At 44.6% G+C, this 27,341-nt stretch overlaps 1 protein-coding gene across 2 annotated transcripts in view; it reads right to left on the bottom strand.

Moving 5' to 3' along the window:
* Positions 1-337: 337 nt before the first annotated feature.
* LOC138450152 (myelin-associated glycoprotein-like) overlaps positions 338-27,341 on the bottom strand; it is a 912,268-nt gene continuing 885,264 nt past the window's right edge. For both annotated transcript variants that reach the window (XM_069604820.1, XM_069604821.1), the window contains one exon: positions 338-3,610. In XM_069604820.1, coding sequence (XP_069460921.1) covers positions 3,515-3,610 — 96 coding nt within the window. In that variant the 3' untranslated portion in view covers positions 338-3,514. The remainder of the gene's footprint in view (positions 3,611-27,341) is intronic.

The following is a 27,341-nucleotide window of genomic DNA, read 5'->3' as shown; positions in this document are numbered from 1 at the left end:
TGGATATCAAGTTTCAATGAAAGAACATACTGCATAAAACCCACAGCCTGCCAATTTCCAGTGGTCTTTACCAAGGAAAATCAAACCATGTGTTCCCTCTCACCATTCTAGAACAACCAACCCCAGGAAATGTGCTGTCTCTTATTGCTAGTTGGAATGTCTTCCTAATCAGGCATGCCTAATTGGGCCCTTTGTCCATTGAGATCCACTCTCCAAGCAGCTAGTAGGCTAGTGCCAGAGAAAAAGAAATATCATGACATATGCCAATCCTGGCCGACATTCATTTTAAGATGGGTTGTATCATACATAAGACAAATGTTTTGCATAATCCTCCACATGTGGCTGAGAAATGTATTTATTTGTATTTAGAAAGTGCACAGGCAGCCCGGAGGCATTGCGGCGCTGTTACATGGAATCTGCTTAGTTGCAGGTAGACGAACATACTTGGTGTGTACATGATGTACATGATGTGTTACATGAGTGGTAGTAAGGTTACACATGATTACATATTATATAACATAAAGCAGCATGGCATATTACGTTGTGCTGTTACATGGTGTCTGCTTAGTTACAGGAAGAGAAGCATACATGGATACATGATAGGTTTTAGGAGTAGCAATATGGTTACACAAGGGTTACAATGGGGGTCATTACGACCCTGGCGGTAGGGGGTTAACGGGGCTGGTAGAGGTTCGGCCCGTTAACCCCCTACCGCCTCATTATGAGGTCCGCTCGCGGGACCCGCTAAGGACGCCTGGTTTTACCAGACGTCCTTAGCGGGTCCCGCGACCTGTCCAGCATGCTAACAACGGGCCCATTGTTAGCATGCTCCCCATTCCCATTGAGCCCTATGGGGGCTCAAATGAGAATGGGGGTAGGTTCCTGGAATGAGGGAATACCAGGCCCTCCAAGGTCGGAATGGCCCAGTATTTCCCCATTCCAGGAACCCGGACCAGGTACCCAGTACCCAGAATGGGGGTTGGCAATGCCGCAAATAGCGTCGTGGCTACCTCCAGGGTCGTAATAACCCCCATTATGTGTAGCATATTACAGTATGGCACTTTACATATAGCTGAGATTACATGAGTGTAAACCAGGAGGTATCATGGGGATTAGCGGTCTTAGTTAGAGGATTTATGGGAATGGAAATGTTTTGATGGCTTTGCGGAAGGCAAGGTCTGAAGGTTCAGCTCTATGGGTGAGCGGGAGGGCGTTCCATTGTCTGGCCGCAATGAAAGGGAAGCTAGCCCCACCCCGTCTAGCATGCTTGACTAAAGGTACAGGAAGCAGATTGGTGTATGGTGTTCTGATAGGTCTGGAGGAGGGGGGTATGTTAACTCTCTGAGAGAGGTAAGGTGGGGCTAAGTGGTGAATGCGCTTGTGGGTAAGGGTGAGTGTCTTGAAAAGGATGTGTTCGTGGACAAGCAACCAGTGGGCTTGTCGTCTGGCTGAGAAAATGTGTTCCCTTTTAGGGATAACGATGGCGGCGCGGAGGGCATTATTTTGGATGGTTTGTGGTTTGTAGTTTGTCAAGGTTTGTTTTTGAGGTGCCTGTGAAAAGGACGCTGCAGTAGTCCAATCTTGAACCAATAATGGCTCTGGCAATAGGATGATTGCAGATGATCCAGAGCAACCAGCAGTAAAGTCCTCCTGCAATTAAATATTCCAAAGTGTGTACATCTTGCAGTTTGAATCAATCTTTCTCAGGCACCATCTCCCACTCTCAGAATTCCCAACCTGATAGGCTTTGGTTGGCCCCCTCCTTACTTTGCTTCCACAAGGAACTCAAGACATTTTAATTTCCTCACTAGTTTAGATTGCCTTTGGTCTTTCTATATCTTTTGTCATAGTTTATTTGAGGCTGAGGATTGCGCTATTTGTTTAAGTACTCGTTGTTCTTTGCTCCCATGCCCCTGCGCTAGGTTTGTAATAAGAATAATCATACATTTCTCAAAAAAGGAAAGCCTACAAGGCTTGTTGCAAAACTCATAAAAGCCAGTTGTCCTTCATTGGGCTGGGATTTGTTTTTTTTTTTTTTTTTATTATTATTAAGTTTATTTTGGGCTGGGATTTGTGATTTTGCAACTCACCCTCACTACAGAGAACCTGAAACCGCTTCACACAAAGGCTGTTGGGTCTCCCAGAATCATCATGTATAGTTGTGATGGATCATGAACTAGGACTAGAATACCTTCAGGACAAGTTCAGGATGAGCCGATAATGAATTGGATCCCAATATGGACCAATAAGCAAGCGTCACTTTCCCAATGAAAACTAAAGAATGTACAATCGGCAATAATGTGCTTCGTATTCCATGGCTAGTCAATGTGAAAAAAGAACTGACCAGAACCTTGGCAGCAAACTATTTCAAACAGCCGGAAACAATTGATAAGAGAAAAGTGCTTGGGAGATCCATCCTCGTGATCTCCTAAGAAAGGGATCATCTCCATTCATTAAAACCAGCCAATCACTCACATGCAATTTTGTGCAATCAAGTGTGTCTGGATGGCTATTTATTGCGGATCAGATCCTTTCTCCAAATAATTCTGCTCTCTACTTTTCTGTCACCACATGCTTCTCAGAATCATAAAAGGAATCAGAGCAGGGCTGAATTTGTCAGATTATTTTCCCTTTTGATGCCCGGCAGAATCCATTTTCTGCTGGTCTGCCCATCTTATGCATACCAAGAAGAAGAACATTAACACTGTGAATAAAAATTCAAAGTTACACATGAAGGAGCTGTGCATGCCTATATCTCATGTCTGTTCCTGATAGGGCTGTCCCATGAACCTTGCACTCTTTATCAAGGGCCCTTGATATACGTTAGCGGTAAAATGGCTGTCCCTTAAAAGAGAACAGGGACATTTGTACAATAACCACTGAGTGGGATAGCTAGTGATCTAGGTGAGCAGTCATTTTAATTGAATAATACAAATTTTCTTTATTCAGACAATTACTCCTGTTTTAACACCCAATAAAGGACACCTCTAACTTGTCATGTCTGGGCATTGCCATTTTTATATGGGCATTAAACTTGTAAGCCTCATTTTCTCACTGGCTATTCTGTAACCCGGGAGGACCAAATTGAGACATATTTTTATGGAAATATTTTTAATTTACAAAAAAAGTTTTTATAAGGACGATGATATTAGCCTTGCATGTTCTGGTATCAGTGATTGGCAAGCACACATTTTGTGGGCTTAAATCCCTGCAGGACCGTGCAAAGTGTTGAGCGTTTGCAGACATGGGTTGGTGTTATCTGCCATGGTCGTTCGTCTGAAATCAGTCCTTTGGTTGGCTGTATAGTTGCGGTTTCCGGTATGAAGATGCATTTCCTGTTACTCATCATGATTTAAGGACGTAGACTTTAGCTGCAGAAACATACAATGTCCACATAGCCCTTCGTAGTGACCAGTATTCTTAGGGCAACATCATTTGGTCAAGTCATTAGTCTCAAAGCGAAGCGCTGCTGGAAAATGTCTGGTCCTGGGGAGCCATCTTTACAATTCTTGTATTACATGTTGCCATAGATCTGGTCAGGGTCCACCACCTGATGGGCTCCCATGTTCTCATAGTCATCTTCATAATCATAATCATTATCCGGACAAACCTGGAAGGAAAACAGCAAGAGTTAGCATTCATATGCATGTACATTCCTCAGTAAACCGCAAGCAGTGCCTTTCCCTATTCATGCTGCGTCCTACAATTGCTTCTGCCGATGAGCGAATTAATGAAAAAGAAAGAGTCACGCACTAGAACTACATACAACAAATGGTCCCATGACAACCCATCAGAGAACCTTTCTTCCGGCATGAAGACCTCTGAGAGCTACATCAGGCACACAAATCATGCGCAACAGTTACATGCATAGGTATAGACTGGATTTAGGACTCCAGCGGATTTTCAAGGTTTTCAAAGGCAGAGTAGGGGCAGGAAATTAAATGTACATTCCTTCCACCCCATTGTTCCATAAATTCTCTGCTCAGTCTAACCAGTTTTATTTAGTTGTCGCATATCCAAAGACCCCTGCTCTGAATTCCTTTGACAATCAATCAATAAAATACTTTGGTTCGGTTCAGCCTTAAAAAGTCAACCGTACAAACACATAATATACATGAACACAGATTCATATATATTGTGATGAATCTGGACTATTCGTCCCTTCTTGCTAGAGGGAAGCCACACCATTTGAGGTTAGGGAGGTGAGCTCGCTAAGTAAGACCCTCCATAGGCTTTTGGGCAAGTGGGACCTCTCTGGGAGTGACTCCCCTCATGGGGACAAGGACTCTGGTTCTGATAAGGAACTCCTGGTCCAGAGAACATTATCTGCCTACATGGGAATTGAAAGACTGTTGTTACTTCTGTTTTGAAACCACCAAACAGCGACAGTTCCTCTATCTCTTTGATTTCAATTAATGCTTGATCTCACCTGAACGCCACAGTCAAAGAGCATCAACAAAACTCTCTTTTTTGTGATCTCACTTTGGATTTACCAAAAAGTGAGGTTTCTTAAAACTCTTTGGCTTGAGGTAATGCTGGATCTCGCTTGAGCGCCACAGTCAAGAAAGAAAGACTCACCCTCTTTGATCATGATGACATATATAAACCCAGGAAGAGCTCTGAAGATTGGGGAATCTCCTACACAGTGAGAAGATTGAATCCTACGCACAGGTGAACCTCTGTGGAGAAGACGTCCTTGAGAGGTGGAGCCACACTAGACCGCAAAGCTGGTGGTGGCTCTGAGAGTTAGCCCAATGCTAGACGAATGCTGGAATGCTGGTGTCCCATCCGGACACAAAGCCCAGATCTGAGGGAGAGGCATAGATGGGGAACCACCGGTTTCCTCTAGTGACATGACCACGAGAAAGCTATGGTAGGCCGGGGGCCTAGGAACCAATGCAGAGACTAGATCGCGGGCAGAGCACAAATCCCGAGCTCCATGCCTTAATTATGTTAGCTGCCGAGAGATGCAGCACCAGGGCAGGGAACGCTCCCATGGAGAAACTGCCACTGAGAGGTACAGATACTATGAAGTAAGGCTGGGAATGCCTATGAAGTTGCGGGAACCTGAGAAACCTGAGAGGGTAAGCGGTCTGTGTGAATCTGAGCTAGAGAAGTGCAAACGTTTTGTACCAAGGCTGGGGGAGCCTAGGGGGTTACAGGAGCCTGAGAAACCTGACTGGGTAGGCGCTTCTGTGGATCTGATTGAAAGAGATACGAATACTTTGAACCAATGCTGGGAGAGCCTACCAGGTTATGGGAGCCTGAAAAACCTGAATAGGCAAGCGCCCTTGTGAATCAGAACTAAGAAGATAAAAACACTTTTAATGTAGGTTGAGAAAGCGACAGGGTTACGGGCCCTGAGAAATCCAAAAGGGCAAGCGACCTATGTGAAACTGGTTGATATCGATACGAAGACCTTGCATCGGGGTTGGGAGAACCAGTGAGTTTACGGGAACATGAGAAATCTATTATATCCACGAATGATCCACATGATCAGGTTATTCAATGAAGCTTTATTCAAGAGCTAATGTATGGCTGCAGCTCTCTCCACTGGCCAGTCCTTCAACTGCCTCAGTTCTTACCATAACATTCTCAAGCCACTACATTCTTATTGTCACTAAGGGCAATGTTCCATGTGAAATGGTGTATGTTCACAGAATGGCTGGTGAAAAAGAATTATGTACAAGGGAAACCTTCTTCTGGCATGCTAACTATGATTAAAATTGATATAAAATGGACAATAATAAGCACGATCAATCTGAACTCATGGGTTCAATGTTCCATTATCCAAATCCCAGAAGAAGATGCACTCCTTGAACACCAACATCCGAGTGCCGACCATTCCAAATTCCTGATGACTCTAAATCTTTATTGGAACCCATCAGCCATCAATGATGACATTTTTATAGACAGTGGGCCTCATTACGAGCTTGGCGATATCCGTGCCTGTTTTCCAGGTACGGCTACCGCCAAACTCGCTACCGGCACCAACACCCGCAAATGGGCAATTACCGGCCCATTACAAGTTGAATGGGCCGGTAATTCCCCTTTCATGGGTGGCGGTATTGCCTGGCTCCCATTCCCATTCTGCCCTATTGGGGTGGGGAGCATGGATGCACCGGCACCGTTGATAACGGTGTCGGTGCAATTACGAGTTATGCTTGCGGGTGCCGCATAGCCCGTCAGGTCAGAACTCGTAATTCGGCGGTACGGTGTGAACAGGGCCGGCGTCTTACCGGCACCGTCCACACTGTACTGCCAACATTATAATGAGGCCCAGTGTCTTCACATGCATTGATTAAACTAGTGCCAAACATTGTAATGTTGAATTAATCTTATGTGGTGACCTAAATATTCATCTGTTTGATGGAAAAGGGCACGCTCTAACTCTCCGCTCGTGCTCATAGATGGACAACAAAAATCTCAATGAGAAATTTGACTCATTGGTATAACAGACTTGATAGTGAATACGGAAAATATTCCGACGCTTAATAACGACCATCACAAACTCACCATCTCATGCTCAGGATCCCAGCAGATGAGAAAGAAATACCAAGTCCACCCATTGGAAATTAATGGTCCAACTACAAGATTACGAATATCCCAAAACCAGATGGACACTTTAGCAAATCGCTTTAAAGATGTGACAATGGATGACAAGAACAAGCTCAACTATGAGTGGTTACTAATGCCGTTCCAACACCTTGCGCTCCAGAAAGGAACTACCAAAAAGAACCACAAACATCACTACAAGAACGAAATTGTCGACAAAAAGAAGTAATTACGGAAAAACCTTACTCTCTTACAGAGAACAAGAGATAAACATTAAAAAAAAGATCAAAATAGCCAAAAAACTCACAAAAAATTTTATTACTACAATTCGACGCTGAGGCAATCCTCACAACGCTCAAAAATAAAAATCTAAGAGAGCTGTGGAATCTTCTTAACAATAATGCGCAAATCAGAATTGATTGATATTGTATGTGTCAGAACGCAAATGGATTCAGCACTTCTCCACTCTTTACCAACCTCGATCCTATGACTCCATATCATCGGCAACTCGAGAAGTAAAGAAATGGAATTTCACATGGTCTAAAGATGCCATTCTGACCATGATTAAGAAACTAAACTCTTCCCGAGCTCCTGGTCCAGATGGCCTGACGAATGCTACCATCAAACAAGCTCTAGAAGCATGGATCGACATCATTGACCATCTGTTTTCCCTAATCAATAAACTTAATCAGATTCCTCAAACTTGGAAAATGGTAACACTAATCCCATATTTAAGCAGGGAGATAGAGATGACCCGATGTTACGCTCACCTGGTCTTTGCGGAGATGTTGGGGCACGGTTGCAGCCCTCCCTGAACTTGAATCACCCCCTTTGGGCCTCTCCCTCAGTAGAAAAGCTGTGAGTGGTGGTACGTGGTGATACTGCTCCTGCGTGGAGATAACAGTGTGTGAGTGCGCCAATCTGTGATTGTTGTACCTCTCGAACCCTTCACCCCAAAGTATGGTTTCTGTGAGCATACGCCAGCCCATAAAGCTCACCTCTGAATTATGGAAGATAAACTCTCTGTCCTGCTACTTCTGGCAGGGGCGCGTCAAATGGGATCTAGTTCCTTCACTGATCCCTGATAAGGATTAGTCCAGTCTAGCTGCGACTATGCTTCTCCTTATGATTGGTAAGCCTTTCTTGAGCTCTTGTGATGCTGTTCATTCTGTTTAATGTCTTTATATGTTGCTCCTATTTATGCCCTCTCTTCTGTTTTCTTCCCTTAGATGGAAACGCGGCCTCAATGCAGCTGTGAGACGCGAGACGCAGCCGGATGGAAGATGGATGCTACCGCAATGTTCGACAGCAGGTAAGTGATAGTTTAAGGAAAAGCGTGAAGTATGGTGAAGCGCAACCTTAAACTGACTGTTTTTCCGATGTCTAACCCTGTCTTCTGTTTTTCCTTGCAGGAGCTGCTGTTGACAATGGAGCGTGTCGTGCTGCGGTGCCAAGATGAAGATTTCGGCGTTCCGGAAAGTGTAAAGATAAATACTTGGTCCGCCGAAGAGATGTACAGGTAAGAACAGCTTCCCCCAGTTGGTGAGTATGCTGGCAGGAAGCAGGATGTGCAGGGAGCAGGATCTTCAAAGGTAAGTCTGACCTCAGGAGACGGTGAGCGTTACGTTGCTTGCAAGTCCAGAATAACGCAAAGCATCCATCTTGAGGACCGGAGCAGTTTATACAGCTGAGATCGTGGGCACACCCTGCCACTTCTAGAGAGTGAGCACGTCCGAAGGCAATCCATTAGCAGCCACACCCAAAAATGCACTTGGGGCTGCTTAATGGATGTAATGTTCAAGGTTAATGCATCCTGTTTAATGGATAGAATGTTCAAGGTTAATGCATCTGAAGTGCTATGTCCATAATAAATGTTTTTTGGTGTTAAATGGATGTTCTTGTTTACTTTTGTTCATGAGCCTGGCTCCAAAGGCACCAGGACAGTGTCCACCCAGGTCTCCTGTGCATGTGACCCTGCATGCCTGTGCCCCTGACTTCATGACCATGGCACCCGGCTAACTACCGACCCATTGCCCTATTAGATCTCTCTCTTGGGCAAAGTATTTGCGACCTTTCTGTTGAAAAAACTGACTGATTGTGCAAAAACAGAAAATAGATTTGCAGTAAGACAAACTGGCTTCACCGCTAATGTGGGCACTAATGTTAATCTAATGCTAATAAATCTTATCAAGCATGAAGCATTCCTAAACAAAACCCAAGTATATGTTGCCTTCGTTGATCTTCATATGGCATTGGATGCCATCAACAGACAGAGGCTATGGAATAAATGAACCGCTTGGAAGTGCCCAGCAGAGATTGAGCCTATAAATCTGCTATACTCGAACACCTCCATTACAGTCAGGTTATCACAAGAAGGGATTGTATCAACATCTATAAAGACATCTAATGGTCTGAAGCAGGGATGCCCCTTGGCTGCAACACTTTTCACTTTATTCACGGCCGACGTAGAAGAACACATGCAAGTGACATTGTTAAATCCGCAAAAGATCAACTCAATATTTCTGCCGACAATGATGTATGCAGACGATATTGTCTTGATGGACAAAACACCTAACGGCCTACAAACTAGCCTAACCATGACCTTACATGAAAGCCAACAAATTACACTTTAATACAAAGAAAACAAAAATCATGAAGCTAACCAATCTGACAGTTAAAAGAAAAGACCCTTGATGATGATTCTAGACGATCAAGATCTAGGTGTCGTGTCTTTTTACAAATATCTAGGAATATTGACAAATCAATCCAAAACGGAACAAGATTGGGTAAATCACCTGAAAGAAAAAACCCTATCATTAGCTAGACAAGTTCGATGTCTTCACATTAAATAGGGAACATTTTCCCTGAAACCCATCATTGCCTTTTATAGGCAATAAGTCGTCACTATCCACTCCCATGGGAGCAACACCTTTATTAAATTTCCACAGGCAATGTGGCAAAAGTATGAAGCTGTGTTTTGGCAGGCGATTTTAGCCCTGCCTCGAACGTATCCTCTGGCCAGAATTAGATTTGAAATAGCCACACAATCCCTCACATCTATTGCCTGCTGGAAACAATTCGATCTGTTCCGTAAAATATTAACCAGTTGCAAAACTTCGCCATTCCAGATCTTCGAAACTAAACCAAAAAGTATGAATAACACCATTTTGAATGTATGGAAGAAAGATATGGAAAGACTTTTGTCAATTGAAGAATTCTCGGTGGAAATGCTGTTACTTCGTCCACAGCATGCCAAAATCACGCTACAGCGTAATGATTGGGCCGATACCAATGAACTAAAATCAAGTTATCAAACAAACCTACATTGGGAACTTGATATAAATGAATTGCCCACTTATTTAAATCTTTTTCCGGATAAGCTTATTCGTGACACATTCCTGAAATTGCGTCTAAATATTATTCCAACAACACGCAGACTTGTGAAAATGAAACAAATCCCTATTTCAGACCAACACTGTGGATTTTGTCTCAATAAATCTGTGCAAGAGACACTGCACCATATTATAATGATCTGCCCAGCCTGAACAGAAAAAAGAAACTTTTACAGACGCCTTTTTCAGATCACAGGAGAACAAATGGATTCGGAACTAAGATGGGCACACATTCTTGTGGAAAAGGACAAAAAACTGATCTATAGCATCATTCAGTTTTTAATGAACATCAAGGGATTATAAGCATATATGTAACAATTGGTTTTCTTCTCATTTTTGTTTCACAAGCCCTCTGTTATAACTGTGTCCTAATATGTCACAATAAGCTAACTGAATTCTTAATGTATGATAATGAGTTGATTGTTATAAATGAAAAGTTTAAAATGAATCTTTTTAAATAAAAATAAAAAAGAAGAAAGAATTTACACTTTTACATCACAATCCATGTGGGCAAGTGCCCTATGTAAAGTACATGAACTGAGAGCAAACTAGTCTGCCAGACAGCCAAAGGACTTCAGGGAGTCCAAGAGCAACAGGCTTGGTAACCAGAGGAAACATACGAAAAATCTTTTGCTTTTAACATCGACATCTACCAAGAAGACGTGGACTGTTCTAAGACATTGAAAAATTGTTTTTCTAAGTGTTGGGCCCGGCAAAAGCCACAGAGGCTATTGCTCTGGCCTCCTTTTTTCTGTTAGTGGTAGGGCCAGTTAGTTGGTTACGAGTCAGATTGAGAACTTTTGCTTTTGGAATTTAATGTGCATTTGATTTTAGTTTCGATAGGTATGGAACTTCTCTCATAGAAATAGGGGAAGCAGGAGTTTTCCTTTTATTTTAATAAAACCAATTTTGACCAACCAATTTTGACCATGTCATTCAGTCATCTGACTCCTGCTGATTCACCACATAATACAAAGCCAATAAAAGGATTCATAAAATGTCACGTATAATTCCAACTTTGGACCAAAGACTCAAAAAGGTGGCTTTGTTCTCTTAAGTGACAGCAACATATGCCTAAACTCTGACCTATGAAACAACATTATCTGACCATAAAACCATGTCTTATTAAAGTGCAAGTGCTTTCTCGACTCTCTAAATATACTCAGGCCATTTATTCTTCAGTTTTTCAAGACTGTCCCACTAATATCAGCCCCCTTCAATGTACAATTAAAACAGATAAGGATTCAGACATATTACTATTTCTTACTATCTGTTGTTGTTTATATAGAAATGATGACCACCATTCCTTCTTCACTCGACTTGCATTCAGTCTTCATGTCCCTTGTCTTTGGCACATCACTCGTCACTGACCATGCCCTTTCTGTTTCCAGTTGACCCGTCTCTTCTCACCGCTGATCCTGGTTTATTTATACTCTGACATGTCATGATCTACTTGTTCAACTTGCCACCTGGGCATCCCTTCTATCTGCACTTCTTCACTTCCTGTCCCCTAACCCTGTCATACTCCCAGATATTTGGGCCTTTCTCCCCTCCCAGTTTATGTGCTGCTCTGCTGGTCTTTGCTTTCATCCCAAACTGTTAGGAGCCCCAGCCCACCACAACAGGCACGGAAACCATCCCACTCCAGGGTGACTTACCGGTTGCCCTGGAGACTGAGTCATGGTGAGCCAATCATCCCTCTTGGAACCTCGAGATGCTGAGATCTGATGCAGCCAAGCTTCCAGTTCTAGCATGGTGCGTATCGATGCAGATAGGTCCTTTTCTCTAATCTGTGATGATGTGCAGCACGCCAGACATCGGAAGGCAGATGCTGCTCATTATGACCTGGATTTCTTTCCCTTTGCTATACAAACCCTTACATGCAAGGACCATGCACCCCTCATATGTTGTTATTTAAGTTATACAGACTCCTTAGGTACTTAGCCATATTGTGTTCCAGGATTGTATTATTTGTTTAATGACAACTCTGACGTTACCTGTGATTGTGAACAGACAACCTGCCTTCACCAGACTCAAGGTTCAAGGCTGGGCCAGGAAGACCTTACCACAGTGCTGCTGATCCGCCCTTTGTGTCTTCACTTTTCTTATACTTGATCTTGTCTCCCTTCCTGCAGCTCCTGTGTCTCTGTGCTCTACATCTCAGGAAGGCTATGTGCCAAGTAGCACTCCTAACTTTAGAGAACTTCTCCACTGCATGGTTATATCCAACGGGCTGGCCATTTCCTTCAAGGTTGGAGGGCAAATTTCATATGTGCCTCTTGAAGAATCTCCTTCCTGATGTTAAGAGGTCCTTGAGACTGACAGATTGCGAGAACCTTATACCTCCTGAGGGTATGATATGATATGATTTGGAATTTATAATGTGCCTATACACAAGTGTTTCAAGGCACGAGGTGCTATGTTCGTTCATCTCAATTTATTTTTTTGCCAATATTTTGATGAAAAAAACTCATCAAATGTATTTCTTTTTTTATTTGGGGGGTTTCTCCCAAACCCCCCTCTGCTTTTATTTATTCCCTCACCTTCCACCCCCTGCCCCTTATATGCCCTTAACCACTCCCCACATTTTTTAATGAGATTTTTTCAGCAACAAATATTCAGTAAAAAAACTCAGTGAAAAAAAATCAGGCGATGAATGAACCATGGAAGCATTACCTAAAGACCTGGATGCAGTAGTACAAAAACTTCAAGTAGACGTAGCCACATCTCGGCAAGAAAATGCTATACTCTTCCAATCTATGTCTGCCTTACAAGGGACAGTAGATCAAATAGCAAAGGCAAAACCCTCACTAAGCAGTCCTTGGGATTTAGGGAATACTGGTCATGCTACAGGTGCCACATCATGGTCTGATTCTTGTCCCCTTCTGACCCCTGCCATGTTACCTCCACCTAACCCCATCCAGGGTGTCCCATCCACTCCTCTGCTCCTCAAATACAGGGGCGATCCTATAGACTTTAAGTACTTCATGACCAAATTCAGCATCCATTTTCTGAACTGTCTGCAAATCTATGCTGCAGACCAAGCCAAGGTGTCTTTTATCCTATTAATTCTGGAAAAGACCGCCTTTTCTTGGGCCACTCCATATGTAGACAGCAATAGCCACCACTGCAAGATTATGCTGGCTTCTTAGAAGCCTTTTAAACTATGTTTGACTGGCTATATGCTGGTCAATTTATACCTAGGAATTGCTAGAAATACACCAAGGTATTAGGGACTTCCTTACTCAATCACACATTTTAGGGGATTGGTAACTCAATTGGCCCAATGATGCTCAATTAACCATCTTCAATGAGGGATTGAAAGAGCTTACCCTAACTAAGGAATCAGGTGGTGAGTGAACATATTCATGGTTCCTTTAAAAATGTGTGTCTTATCATGCCTAACCAATTCACTCACTTCTTAATCCTAGTAGACCTGTCTTTGAAACACTAGAGGTTGGAAGCCATCCAGCTCTAATTTACAGCAGAGCAACTGGAAATCTAACATATATTTACTTTCCAGTAAATCCTGCTCTTCACCGGCTTACTGTCTCAGTGTCCACATCATGGGTGCACAAACAGACCAACAAAGTGTCCCAGTAAACAGCGACAGTCTGTCAGTTGCTGTGCTGACAGGTCTGTTGCAAAGTTGACACCTTCAACTGACCCATCTGTCGCATCAGTGTGCATGAGGTCTGGCAGGGGATCGGTCTCCTCCTCTGTATTTTCATCTGTCACTAATGCCATGACCAAGTCATCCTGGCTGTAACAGGGTTTTAGCTGGTTGATGTAAAAGACCCTCAAAGTCTATTTAGGTCCTTTCACATCAATGAGATAATTTACCTCACTGACTTTATCCAGAACAGAGTAAGGCCCAGTCCACTTGTCCTGAAGGGAACTGGGTTTAACAAGCTCCAGAATCCACACTCACTCACCTGGAGAACAGATTGTCACTGTGGCTTTCTGGTCATGCCAGTGCTTCATCAGCTCCTGAATGGCCTTTAGGTTTTTCATCGACTGCTCCCATCCCTCTTTCACTGGATAGAGGGGACCTTGTATCGGGTGTCCAAACAGAAACTCAAAGGGGCTAGACCATACTCCATTCTCTGGCACCTCCCCTCTTTAGGCAAACACAAGGCATAACGGAAGAATATCCCATTTTCTTCAAAGCCACCTATCATGCCTTTCAGAGTCTTCTTGAACTACTCAACAAGCCCATTTGTTTTTGGGTGGAAGGAGGTAGAGAACCAGTAGGTGACTCCACACTCTTCCCACATAGCCTTCATATTCACTGATATGAAGTTTGATCCCCCGTCAGAAACTACTTCCTTGGAAAATCCAACATGTGATAATATCCCAATCCGAGCCTTCGCAACTACAGGGGCTTTGATGGTCCTCAGAGGGACAGCCTAAGGAGCCCCAATATCCATGCGTATTCTCTCGAAAGGCCACCCTACCATGGGTAGTGGAATTAAGGGGGCCTTTGTCGCACCACCTGATTTGCAGAAGCTTGATAATTTTGGCAATACCAGAGAAATTCCTTAATGTTTGCACCGAAATACAGGCAGCAAAAATGCGCAGACAACCGGTCCGATGTCTTAGTCACTCCCAAGTGAACCGCTAAAGCTCACTGTACAGGAGTCCATCCTCCCAGTACAATGTGAACAGTCCAGAGGCCTCGCCCTTAGCCTCCTCCTCCGCCTGCTTCCCAGGCCTGCCAGACTGGGACACTCTTTCTGGGTTTTAAGAAGTCAGTCTGATCTGGGTCCCCAGCTGAAGCAAACTCATTCAGCTTGGACAGACCCTTAAGATTTGCTCCTACCTGGTCCTGAACCCCATGTTCCTGCACTAAGCCAGACAACCTTGAAGTCACTGAGTCCCCTGCTACCAAAGTAGGGTCCTTAGTGGCTACTGGCTCCTCTCCCGCAGGGGTAGGCATCTCGGCAGTCTGTGGATTTGGACCAACGTCTACCGGTCACACCAGTCCCTCCAACAAGCCCTGCGGAAGCATGCCAGGCTCTTAGACTCTGAGAGTGCTCAATCTAGTGACCTCTCTGGCCCTCCATCGTGTAGCCACCGCGACTATCTCGGGGTCAGGAAGATCATTACCCAACAGACATGGGACAGGGATGAAGTCTTTCACTGCTAGACAGTGCTGGGTCGTTTCACCTTGCCAGCTGAACTCTACAATCAGGCCCATCAATATACTGGCCTGGCTGTACCGACTGCCGGCTGACAGCAGTGAGGCTAGCTGCAGTTTCTCAGACTACAGGAGTTTTGTGATATACACATGTTCTAGATAGAGTTGAGTATTATTGGGAACTGGGATCTCTTCTGAAGACCTGGTACCGTTCCCACTTAGTCTAACCAATCCATATTCAGCCGGTCCTTGGCCTAGTGGGAAGTCCTCCTCTCAGAGACCCACAATGATGATGGCCTTTTCCACAAGTCCAACATTCACTATGGCTTTCTTGGGTAAGCCCTTGCGAGCAGGATCCCCTTTCCTATGGCCCGCTCCTTAAACACAAAACAACCTGTGGGTGGTGAGAACGAGGTGTCCCAGTGTTAGGGGTGCCAGCACTCTTCTTTTTGGTGTGTGCGGCTGAACTAAAGTTTGGGGATTTCCCTTCAGTCTGTTGAGGACCTGACTTCTCAGACGAGTGGGTCAGACCTTTATCCTTCCCATCCTTGTTAACTTTTTTGTCCCAAGATTTCTCTTCTGAATTAGGTGTGCTCGCCTGAGACTTTTTCTGGACTTGAGTACCTACAAACCTGTCAGCAGCCTTTGCAAGCTCCCTAGGATCTGTAATAGTGCTGTACAGAAGATGCTGGTGTAGGTCAACCTCACAATTCTTCGATACATGCTCACACGCAATCAAACTGTATATCCCTTTAAATGTGTCAACTTTGTTATCAGGCACCCACCCACTCCGATATTTCAACGACATGTGTGCTAACGCTTCAAATGTCTGCCCACCTTTCTTTCTGAGCTCTCTGAAGCTCTTGAGACACTGTTCTAGGGATTTACAGAATTTAGGAGGGCCGCTTTCATGTTCTCATAAACGGGCCTTTCCTCAGGAGTTAACTGAAGAATTGCACCAGTCCCTGGTGTCGGTAAGCAACTCATCAGGTCTGCACTCCACGGTACCTCATCCACCTCCTGTAGCTGAAAAGCAGGCTTGAGTGTTCAAACCAGTCAAAAATATCCTTCCCCACTTCGTAAGTCTGTACTAAGTCTTTGGGGATGTGCCGCCGGGGCTTATCCCAGGCACCCTGGCTTCAGCCATTACCGCTGCTTTAGCTAGAGGTGAATCTGTTGGCCTGCTTCTTCTCTTCGAGCGCCAGCGGTTTCTGTTCCTCAGTAGGTGCTATCTAGCCACTACCACGTTAACAGCCAGAACATTTGGTGGGCCATGTGGAGACTGTCCCGAGGCCTAGGACCTGAGGAAATGCTGCACTAGCCCCATACCAGACGGGCATACTAGAGTGTTGAGAAACCATGCCTTCCACCCAGAGGGATGGTTAACGAGAAACACTGCTCATGCTGTCTTCCTCACCCCAGCCCGTCCCCTGGGATCTTCTACCCAGCCACCCTCGCTTCTACCCAAGCTTCGAGCCTGGTCAGCAGCTCAGGTTTAATAACCTTGGTGCTGTGGGGAAGTCCCCTCTCTTGACATGGGACGCGCAGGACATCCTTGGTCAGGCCTTTCACAGTCTCTATGGCATATCCATTATTAGTACAAATACCTAGCCGTGTTCAAAATGTTGCCTGCAACAGTACTTTTATCGCTGTGTGCATGGCTCCAACTAGATCCCCAATCCTGCCACCAATATGACAAATTCATTTCCGGGGCACCATTGGTCCAGGGATAATCATCGATTTCTAAACCACCAATCAGCCCCACACCTCTAGTACACCAGAAGGGATCCAAACTGATTGAAAACACAAGCAAATTATAAACCTCCTTGTCCAATTTTGGTAACGTGGAGGGAATGGCTGGTTCATCTCCGAAAGGTTGTGGATCGATGGTTAGTTGCGACAATTATTACCCAACGAAAAAAGGGACTATCCAGTCAAGGTTATATCAAAAATATCTATTTGACTTTTATCACAACAGAAAGTTCTAGCAGCACTACGTAATACAACCCACCCTGGAAAGGAATGCAGAGAACTGTTTCAAAGAAGGAAAATGGATGCACTCTTGATACTGACAGGAGGGTAGTGGGTATGGTTAACAACCACAACAGTTTAAGGTTTCTTAGCTTCAGCACAAGGAACTCAACTGGCTTAAAAATGTCCTTTAGGCGGACGTCAGTAGAGGCTCGTCGATGCACTTCTCCTAGCTTATTCACTGGGCTCATGTCGTCCTTTAAGGAGGATGGCCCAAAGCTGGGGATTGTGTTGCAGGCAGCTGCCTTATCCTTGGTTTCGGGTTCAGAGACTATCTGGCACTTCCCAAATAGGAAGCTTGCTACAGAGCCTAGCAGGGCCTGCTGTGTGATGGCTGGGTACTGGTTCTGTAGCTGCTGGATGGTCCTCTGGATTCGGTATCTCCTTCCCCTGGGTTTAGGGAAGGGATCTTGATTCCCTCTTGGAGGTCCTGGCCTTCCATCACTGGAGGAAGATGTACGGCAGACTGTACCTTCAGCCAGGGTCCAATGATGAGTTCTTCTTGCTACTCCTTACAAAGTCTTCAGGTGATCTTCCAAAAGAGGGGCTCAACCCTCTTTTAAAGCCAAATGGACCACAGTGATTGGTGTAGGATAAGCCTAGCTTAATGAACCAATGCTGGAGTCCCTACCAACAATCTGCTGTATGCATGAGGTCATAACCAGAGTGCTTTACAACAGGAAGGTAAAGGGGGAAAACATGTGACTAAGTCCCACCCGTCTTCCTGTCTGTTGTGGATCAAAGGATCTCTCTGGTTAATGGAGCACTCTGTGGTTCCCGCTTAAACCGGCAGGTCTCCCTTGAAGCTGTGTGCGAGACCAGAGTCTCTGGTTCCTGCAAACCACATCCTCGTACCTTATGAATGGGGTCCCGCTGCAGGGTGAACTACTGTAAACATGCAGTCCTAGACATGGCAGCTCATTTTCAACTGAAATGCACTTGTCTTGGAAGCAAGACGACGCAGAGCAACACAGGTTCAATCCCAGGGTCCCCAGGTTGTCGCTTAGAAACCTGTGTGTATTAAGCAAATTATAAATAACCAATTACAATTACAATCTGTTACTGAGGGGAGGAGCTGGCTTCAGGTTAACACAGTTGCATAGGAAAGGTTGTTTGGATTTCTTGTCTCCTTTGTTAGCTTCTGCTTCCAGGCCCCATATGGACCTGTTTGAAGTACATTCCATTTGCATGTTAATTACGTTAATTGCTGCCACCAGTTGCAGGACCCAGGACTAGGGGCGGATCCATGGAGCCTTTGTTAGTTAATCAGGCTGGCCATGGCAGGGGGAAGGTGTGTTCCACCCACTTCTGGAGATGCATTGTGTACTTCTACTGATATAGCCCAACTAAATATGACAGGGGGGACTGCGCCTTTAGGCTTTGTCCACCCAGAGTACACAGATCTATGTGTATGTCATGCTGTGAGCATAGGAAAATGTGTGTGGATTAGACCCACACATTTTCCAGAGGTTGATCTACCATTATTCAATTTGATTTAAAATTTCAAAAAAGCCCAGGGAAGCGCATACCCACTGTGCTGATGGTCGAATTCCTCACATCCATGAGACCAAAAACCAAATCTGTGCCCATTCTCTCAATAGATGGGCCGGGTCTCATTTCAGGCCTTATTTCTCTTCACACCAAATCTAGGTCCACAATCTAAAAAAGTAATTCATTCAGCATTCCCCTTCCCCGGTAGCGGCTATGACCTCCTTTTACCTAAGAAGGAAGAAACGGAACTCCGCCCCTATGTGGACTACCACCAATTGAATTCAATCACAATGAAGAATCGCTATACACTGCCCCTAATCCAAGTTCTTCTGGACCAAGCCAGTAAAAACTTCATATATACTAAGCTAGATCTAAAAAAAGGTATACAATTTAGTCCAAATGGTCAAAGCAGAGGAATCGAAAACAGCTTTCAGAACCTGATATGGCCACTATGAATACCTAGTAATACCTTTTGGCTTATGTAATTCCCCTGCTATTTTCCAATACTTCCTGAGCAACATCTTTCTGAATGTTCTTTAGGTATTCATAGCAAAATACTTGGATGACATATTGTTTTTTCCAACCCCTACCAAGAGCACATATGGCATGTCAAAGAGGTCCTAGAAAGCTTGTATGTAAATCCCTTGAAATGCAAATTTCATAAATGACGCATTGCCTATTTAGGGTACATAATAACCCCAGAAGTCGTAGAAATGGATCCTCGTAAAATTTCGGTAGTGGTGTATTGGCCATGTCCAGGCTCTGCTAAGGAACTACAACGATTTTTTGAAATCACCAATTTTTACAGGAGATTTATCCCAAACTACTCCCGGATACTATTGCCCTTACTTAAAAAAGACATTCCCTATGCATCGAATCAAGAAAGAGAAAAGGCCTTTTTGACCCTCAAAGGGCTGTTTACTTCTGCACCCATGATTCCAACCTTCGTTATATCATAGAAACCAATGCCTCCAACTATGCTCTTGGTGCCCTCTTAATGCAAAAGGATAATTCATTCAAAGAATCCCATATTCTGGCTTACTATTTTTGTACCTTTAACCCCCCTTAACCCTGCTGAGAAGAACTACAGTATATTTAAAAAAGAACTTCTCATCGTAAAGGAAGCCTTTCGCAACTGGAGAAATGTGTTGGAAGGAGCCAAACATACCCTTGTAGGTGCAAACACCAACAGGAGGCAAGTTCGTGGGTGTTTGCGCCTGCCAGGGTGCCTACAAGTATTTCCTTCCTGCCTACTACTGAAGCCAAACCCTCTCCTGGATTATCTTGTCAGAACTTGCCCGCAAGGGTGAAATCCCGCAGAAGGCAAGGTTGTGGGTGTTTGCACCTGCCAGGGTGCCTCCAAGTCTTTCCTTCTTGCATAATACTGAAGCCACGCCCCCTCCTGGATATTCTCGTCGGAACCTGCCCACGAAGGTGAAAGCCCGCGGGAGGCAAGGTCGTGGGTGTTTGCTCCTGCCAGGATGCCGCCAAGTCTTTCCGTCCTGCATACTACTGAAGCCATGCCCCCTCCTGGATATTATTATTGGATCCTGCCCACAAGGGTGAAAGCCCAGGGGAAGCAAGGTCGTGGTTGTTTGCGCCTGCCAGGGTGTCAGTGGCCAACAAGGAAAGTAGGGCTGTTTTCTGAAACAGAGGTGTGACCGTGCAGAGACTGGGCATTGCCAGAGGGGTGGGGGGGCCTGCTATCTTGAAGTTCTGAACCGGCCCCTGCAAAAAAACTGTTGGAAAAACTGTTGGAACTGTTGGAGGATGCAAAATGGAGGAGGCGGCAGAGCTCCTAGCAGCCTTCCCCTTTCCTCCCCTCTTTCTCTGCAAGTCTGCTCTCCTTTCCAACTTGCCAACCAACCCAGAACCTAAAGCAATACGCAAGATAAAGAGGGTGCGAAGAAAAGGGGGGGGTTGTCAAGTATCCAAGGGTTTTGGTGGAGGCGGTGCAATTGGCATTGACTCTGGCAGGGCCTCCGCTCCAGTTGCTGCTGTGTATAATGTCCTTGTTTCGGGGGGAGTAACCAGGGAGACAACTTTAGCGAATCCCAGGAGTCCACCTAACCCCACAGAGGAGGCTTACCCCTGACTAAATGTGGCTACCCATTGTTCGGACCCCAAGCTCATAGCTTCGGTGTAGGACCAATTTCCTTGTTCTCTTCACCTGTCTCCAATGGGGAGGGATCTACTAACATTAGGGCTAACACCATCAACACAAGTTCTGGGGATAATTCTCAAGGTATGTATCAAGAGGAATCTATGTCCAACAGAAGTCTGTCCACCTCTGCAGGGAATCCAGCTTGCACAGACATGGTTTCCAATTTTGAAATACTGGGCAACGGAATGGGGAAAATACCCCCAGGCATAGCCAAATCCTCATGGGTTTGCGATCCACTACTCCCCCTGTTGGTTCCAGCTGCCTTCATTGACATGCCACCAAGGTTTCTCTATTGGACCAATGGCCCCTGACCCACGATTGGCTCTGAGCCCCACTGTAACTCACCTTCTCTCCACTTTCACATCTCCTGCCTTCAATTTTATGGATATGGACATTGAAGGACCCACTGAGGAAAAGCCATCTCCCAGCTCCACCTGCAGCACATGGAGCAAGACCATGTCAAATGCGCCGAGTGCCAGTTCTTTCCTTCATCTAACCCCCCTCTGGCATCCAAGCCTCCCATCCAGGGGAATCCACCCCATTCGGAATCTTTACACCTGGAGGCCCATACTGCCAGTGGTTGTTCCTGTGAACAAGTGCTCGCTGAATTGAGAGCCATAAAAAAACTTGTATTAGACTTAATTGAGGCTCAGGGGAGGGGGTGGTACAGAGGGAGAGGGTCCATCAGGGGATCCCTTGGGCATTGTTCTCACTGTTGTAGGGCCCCATCTTTTGTGTCCTCGGCCGACTATTTCTCCCAGTGTTTTCAATATTCCAACTCTGATGAAGCAGCTCCAGACTGTCCAGCCACCAATATATAATGCACCTCGAGAGCCCCTTAGGGCCCCCTCGCAGGGTCAAAGCCCCCTCCCTCGGTGGCCCATGCTCTTAACTTCTCGAGTACTAAGTGCCCAAGTAAAAGGACAACTAGTGCTCATAATCATCACATGGGGCATGCTTGGCTAAGAGTCTCGCTTACGGGGGGCCAAGTATGTCTTTCTTCATGGGGTACCTAAATAGGCTGTAGATAAGCAAGAGCCGAGGGATGCCCTCTTGAATAAATGCCTTCACTGGTTTCACTCTTCTGTGGACTGTGCCTTTGTGACTGGGGATGCCATGATGGGATGCCATAGACTGACTAGAGATAAACCAGTAGGCTCTGTTAAATTGGTCTTCAGGAGCAAACAAATGGCCAGGGATGTTTTGATGAGTTTTGACAGATATGAGTGGTCATCCAGAAGAAGGATTGCAATCAGCCCGTTCCCTGACCCTCGAACAGTTCACCCCCTCGATTATACCTTTATGAACAGAGTCTTATCTGGTGCAAATCTCACCCCCGGGCACTTGGCGTCCTGGGATCTGAAGTGGCACCGGGTTGTGGAACCGTGTACAGAGAATTGCTTCATGTCACCGAATAAGAGTCCTTTTGTATTCTTTAATTCTCACAGTCTTGAATATTTCAACCCCTCCTGTGTCTCCTGTTCTTGTATTTTTGTTTTCACTTGTGATAATGTAATGGTATGTTAGAACCGTCTTTGTTAGGATGTACTCTGATGGGCCAAGGCCAAATAAAGTCCTTTGATGGTGATGATGATGATGGTATTCACATACCATATCAACCCAGGTTTCTTAAAGACAGCGAAATCGATAAATCGTCTCTAGATTCGATGTTATAGTCACTTCAAGCCAGGCAACCAAAATAACAAAGCAGATGCCCTATACAGAGTTTGTTAAGAAGCTACCAAAAAAGAAGAGGGCATACTTTTTGTTCCTCCAGAAAGAATCATTTCTGCTACTGCTCCCACGTTATTTACTTATGAGGAGGCCTTACATAATGCTTACACTCCCAACCCTTAAGGAGAACTTCCTCCAACAATCACCGACTCATACAGATGAACAAGGATTGCTGTTTTACGACCAAAGACTGTGGTTAACCACACGTGCTAGCCAATACACCTTGCTAAATTGATAACATGATATTCCACGAGCCAGGCATTTAGGAGTACAAAAAACGTTGGAAAAGATCTGAAGATATGCTTTGTGGGACAATATGAAGAATGAAACCAGAGGCAATGTTATGGGATGAGGAGTGCGCCAGAGACACTTAAACAACACCCCATGGGACTATTACATCCCCTCCCCATTCCCAATGAACTGTGGCAAATCTTTTGCATGGATTTTATCCCAAACATAACTGAAGACAACGGATATACCGTCATACTAACAGTCATTGGCTCATTCACCAAGATGGATCATTTTACAGACCTAAAAGAAGTACCTTCTGCCACTCTTTTAGCCAGGTACTTTATTCAGAAAATGTTTTGTCTCCATGGACAATCACTGCACTAATCACTGATAATACTACCCAATTCATATCCACTATTTAGAAAGCTGTCAGTAAAGGATTGGGAGGTCGTACCAAATTTCTCCACAGTTTATCACCCACAAAGGTGGCCAGAGTGAAAAAGCCAATGAAATCATTTGACAAAATCTGAGATGCTATATTACGGAATCAGATCAAGGATGGATGAGTTTACTCCCTTTAGCTGAATTTGCATATAACAGCTATTTTCATTCTTCTATCCAAGATACCCCATTCCATCTCTCACAGGGTCTACATCCTACTTCCATCAGTGTGAAAAATCCCTGTCCAGACCCAGTCCGAGCAGCCACTGTTTTTCTGGAACAACTACAACAAGGCTTTAAAATAGCAAAGACTCATCTCCAATTTGCGCAAGAACAAGCCCGGCTACAAGCTGATAACAGGAGAAGACCAGCCACAGTCTATAAGAGCAATGATTCGGCCTGATTAGCTACTTACCATATGAAGCTACCGGCCTGTAGCAACAAGGTCAAACCCCATATATATAGGCCCTTTTAAGATCTCTTGTATAATCAATTCCATGACTAGGCAATTGAAACTGCCCGCTCACTATAAAATATACATGTTTTTTCATGTTTCCTTGTTGAAACCTTTTTAAAAGTCTGCTATTTACCTAAGATCTGTTTCACACGGTCTTCCACAGTAGAACCCCAGAATGAATATGAGGTTCAGTGTATCATCGATTCCCAATGGTACTGATGTTCCCAGATATGGTGTGGAGGAAAGAATTTGGGTCCTGGTTAAGAATGTCACTGCTTTTAGTCTAGTGAATCAGTTTCATGCAAAGTACCATATGAAACCAAGCCCAGTTGTTGACGTCGCTCCCCCAGTGTAGGGGTGTGGAGGGGATATGCTGTTTGGAACCATAGCCCCGGTCTGTCGCAGTGAGCAGGGAAATCATCCCACTCCAGGGTGACTTACCTGTTGCCCTGGAGACTGGGGTCACAGTGAGGCAATCACCCCTCTTGAAACCTCGAGATTCTGAGATCCGAGGCGGCTGAGCTTCCGGGACTGGCATGGTGCGTCTCAACACGGATATATCCTTTTCTCTAATCCACGATGATGTGCGCCGCAACAGAGATGGGAAGGAGAATGAACGGATTCCCTGCTTAAAAGGAGTAGCCCGGCAGAGGTGTTCTGTTCTTACAATGATCATTATGACCTACAAAAGAAAATAACTTCCCCCTCAGGGACCCCACCGGGGTCTGTTACTCTGTTGTGCAACCACAAAAAAATATTATTGCTCTCGTGTTTAACCTAAGAATGTCATTGCTGCAGGGTTTGCCAATCTAGACCCAGAGTCCCTTATGAGCTTAACAAGGGGTATATCAACAAAGTATTGGTTCAGCCACTGCGCATAGACCATCAATCCATCCTTATTTTCAAATCTTCACAAATGAACGTTTTTTTTAATGAATTCTTCACGTTTAGTTTTAATCTCAGTTGGTGATTAATATGCTCTTGCCAACACGTTTCGGAGCAGACCACTGCAGGCAGAGCACACACGCTATTGGAAGCATTGGAAAGGTTAAGAAGCGCCAGTCCATCTAAGGAGGTGAAAAAGGAAAAAGAAAAAAGAAAAAAGAGAGGCAAAAAATACATTTATAAAAGCCATTGAGACTAGCTCCTTTAGTGCAACCAGCAAGAAAACTGTTTGCGAACTGTTGGGCACCAATCTTTTATATAGTTAGAACAATAAAACAGAAGAAAGGTGATATATTGGCCCTGAAGAAGACCTGGTTCTGTTGGGTCGAAACACGTGTCGGCAAGCGCATATTAATCACCAACTGAGATTAAAACTGAATGTGAAGAAAATAAAATAAGGACGGGTTGATGGTTTATGCGCAGTGGCTAAACCAATACTTTGTTGATATAGTCATTATGAGCTGGATTTCATTCCCTTTGCTATATGAACCTGTACATGTAAGGAGCATGCTCCTCATATGCTATTATTAAAATCTGTTGGTCACTCCTTAGGTACTTCGCCATATTTTGTTCCAGGATAGTTTTCTTTGTTTAATGACAACTCTGGTGTTACGTGTGATTGTCAGCTAGTAACCTGCCTTCACCAGACCCCAGAAACAAGATTGGACACTCTGAGCAACCAGGAAAGCCCTCAATGCTGTTGATCCACCCTGTGTGTGTTCACTTTTCTTATACTTGATCTTGTCTCCCTTCCTGCAGCTCCTGTGTCCCGGTGCTCTCCGTCTCAGGAAGGGCATGTGTTAAGTAGCACTCCTGCCTTTGTGGAACTGCTCTGCCGTGTGGTTATATCCAATTGGCGGGCCATTCCCTTCAGCGTTGGCAAATTACATCCCTGGCTCCCAAGGACTCTCCTTCCCATCATAAAGAGGTGCTTGAGACTGACACTACCTCCGGTCTCTGTTCATCTCATGATATAGTTTCTCCTGCCCTGTTTCACAGCTCATCAATCTACAACCTGGAAACCACTGGTGCAGCTGTCAACTCTGTCCAACTGGGTGTTCGGTGGCCAGACATTTGTTTGATAGTACATTGTATTGTCTATTTATTCCCAGATGTTTGGTGGTTTACCACATCAACTGAAACTAAACCTTTTAGCCCACATGTTTGTTAACATTCCATGAACACTCTATTTCATGTTCATTTTTTTTTTGTTTTTATTTCCACAGTTTATCTGTTTACTCTATGAGAGTGAACCAAACGGATATGATAATGAACTGCGAGTTAGGGACCAGCACCCAATATAAGTAGGAATAAAAGGGTCTGGGAAAGAGACAGTCCATGAGCGGACATTAGCCTGGCAATACCAGCAATATTGAAGCAAGCAATATTGCGAGGTGGGACCCGCACATATGTGAGATGTTGAGAGGATCAAGGACCCCGTAACTGATAAAAGGAATCCTACACTTGATAGCAAACTGTATCAAGTTGGTAGGATAAAGAACTGTGAATCCAAGAAACATATTCCTGTGAATTGTCCTGTGACATTTGCCTAAGAGGATAAAGGGGCTCAGAAGCCCAAAAGGAGGGAAAGTAAGCTAAGGAAAAATCTAGGGGAAAGGAAGCCAACCCTAGCTTTGAAGTCTTACATTTATGAACATTGTTTATTTCATCATCTTTGTTTATCCAAGAGACTGAGAACTTTTCTGTTCATTTGAACTACAAAGAACATTTTATTTTGTGAAGAGATCATCCTTGCACAATTTGGTTTTAAATTAATAGTGTTAAGAACATAAGTAGACTTTTGGACAAGACAGTGACAGACTTTTTAGTTTTGGGCATTCTGACAATTTCACCAGTTTTCTTTGAGGGAGGGAAACCCCTCTTAGCTTTGGGGATAGAGCGGCATTTTTTTCTCAACCCTTTCTTAATTAATAAAAGTCTATACCCAGAAATATGCCACAATTGTGTCTGAGCCTTATTTCTGCATGCTTGCACCCTCTAAGCAAAGTTCTCAACTTTGCTACCCACACTCCCTACAACCTATCCCAATCCAATGGTGCAGTACAGAATGTGTGGGGCCCCTTGTGAGTCAAGCTGAGGAGCCCCCTACAAGTTTGCCAACAAACCACATGCCACACCACACTTCGAGCCGGTCTGGACTACCATGCATGCGGGATATGCATGCTAATCATGCTGCTGCAGGGGCACGCTGTGCACTGCACTAGGTGAAAGATATAAATATGTATTATAATCAAACCTTAAATCTTTCACCTAGCACAGAAACAAGGGGGGTGTGCCTGGCTTCGGGTACCCAAAAGTACCAGCCCACCCTTGTGTGGCCAGTATTTGTACAAACAGTAATGATACCATAAGAAAACATGTTCATACGGGCTCTAGCAGTATATGCCAGTATCCCTATGTACCAACATTCTTTTTGTGGCTTTGTCTTTAATGCCAGTAAAAATATTCTGTGACAGGCAGGTAACAGGGTATTGCTGGCTTCCCAAATGCTTTCCCAAATCCAGCACCACCATGTAAGAATTCTCTTCAAGTTGACTTTGCCCTCAACCCCAATAAAATATGCAATGCTACAGTAAGGAAACATTTCCTCTTTTGGCTTCACAAATGCCTCCACCCACAACGTAAGAACACATCAAGGTGGTCTTGCCCCTTATGCGAGTAACAAATTCCATGCCATAGCAAAGATCCAGTCTGTCTGCCCCCCCTGCCCTGTAAATCCCCCACCCCAAAAACCCTGCC

Source organism: Ambystoma mexicanum, chromosome 1p (assembly GCF_040938575.1).
Source record: "Ambystoma mexicanum isolate Mex_15411 chromosome 1p, UKY_AmexF1_1, whole genome shotgun sequence".
Lineage (NCBI taxonomy): Eukaryota > Metazoa > Chordata > Amphibia > Caudata > Ambystomatidae > Ambystoma > Ambystoma mexicanum.
Note: the sequence above shows the minus strand (reverse complement) of the source record. Positions and strands in the feature narration are given on the sequence as shown.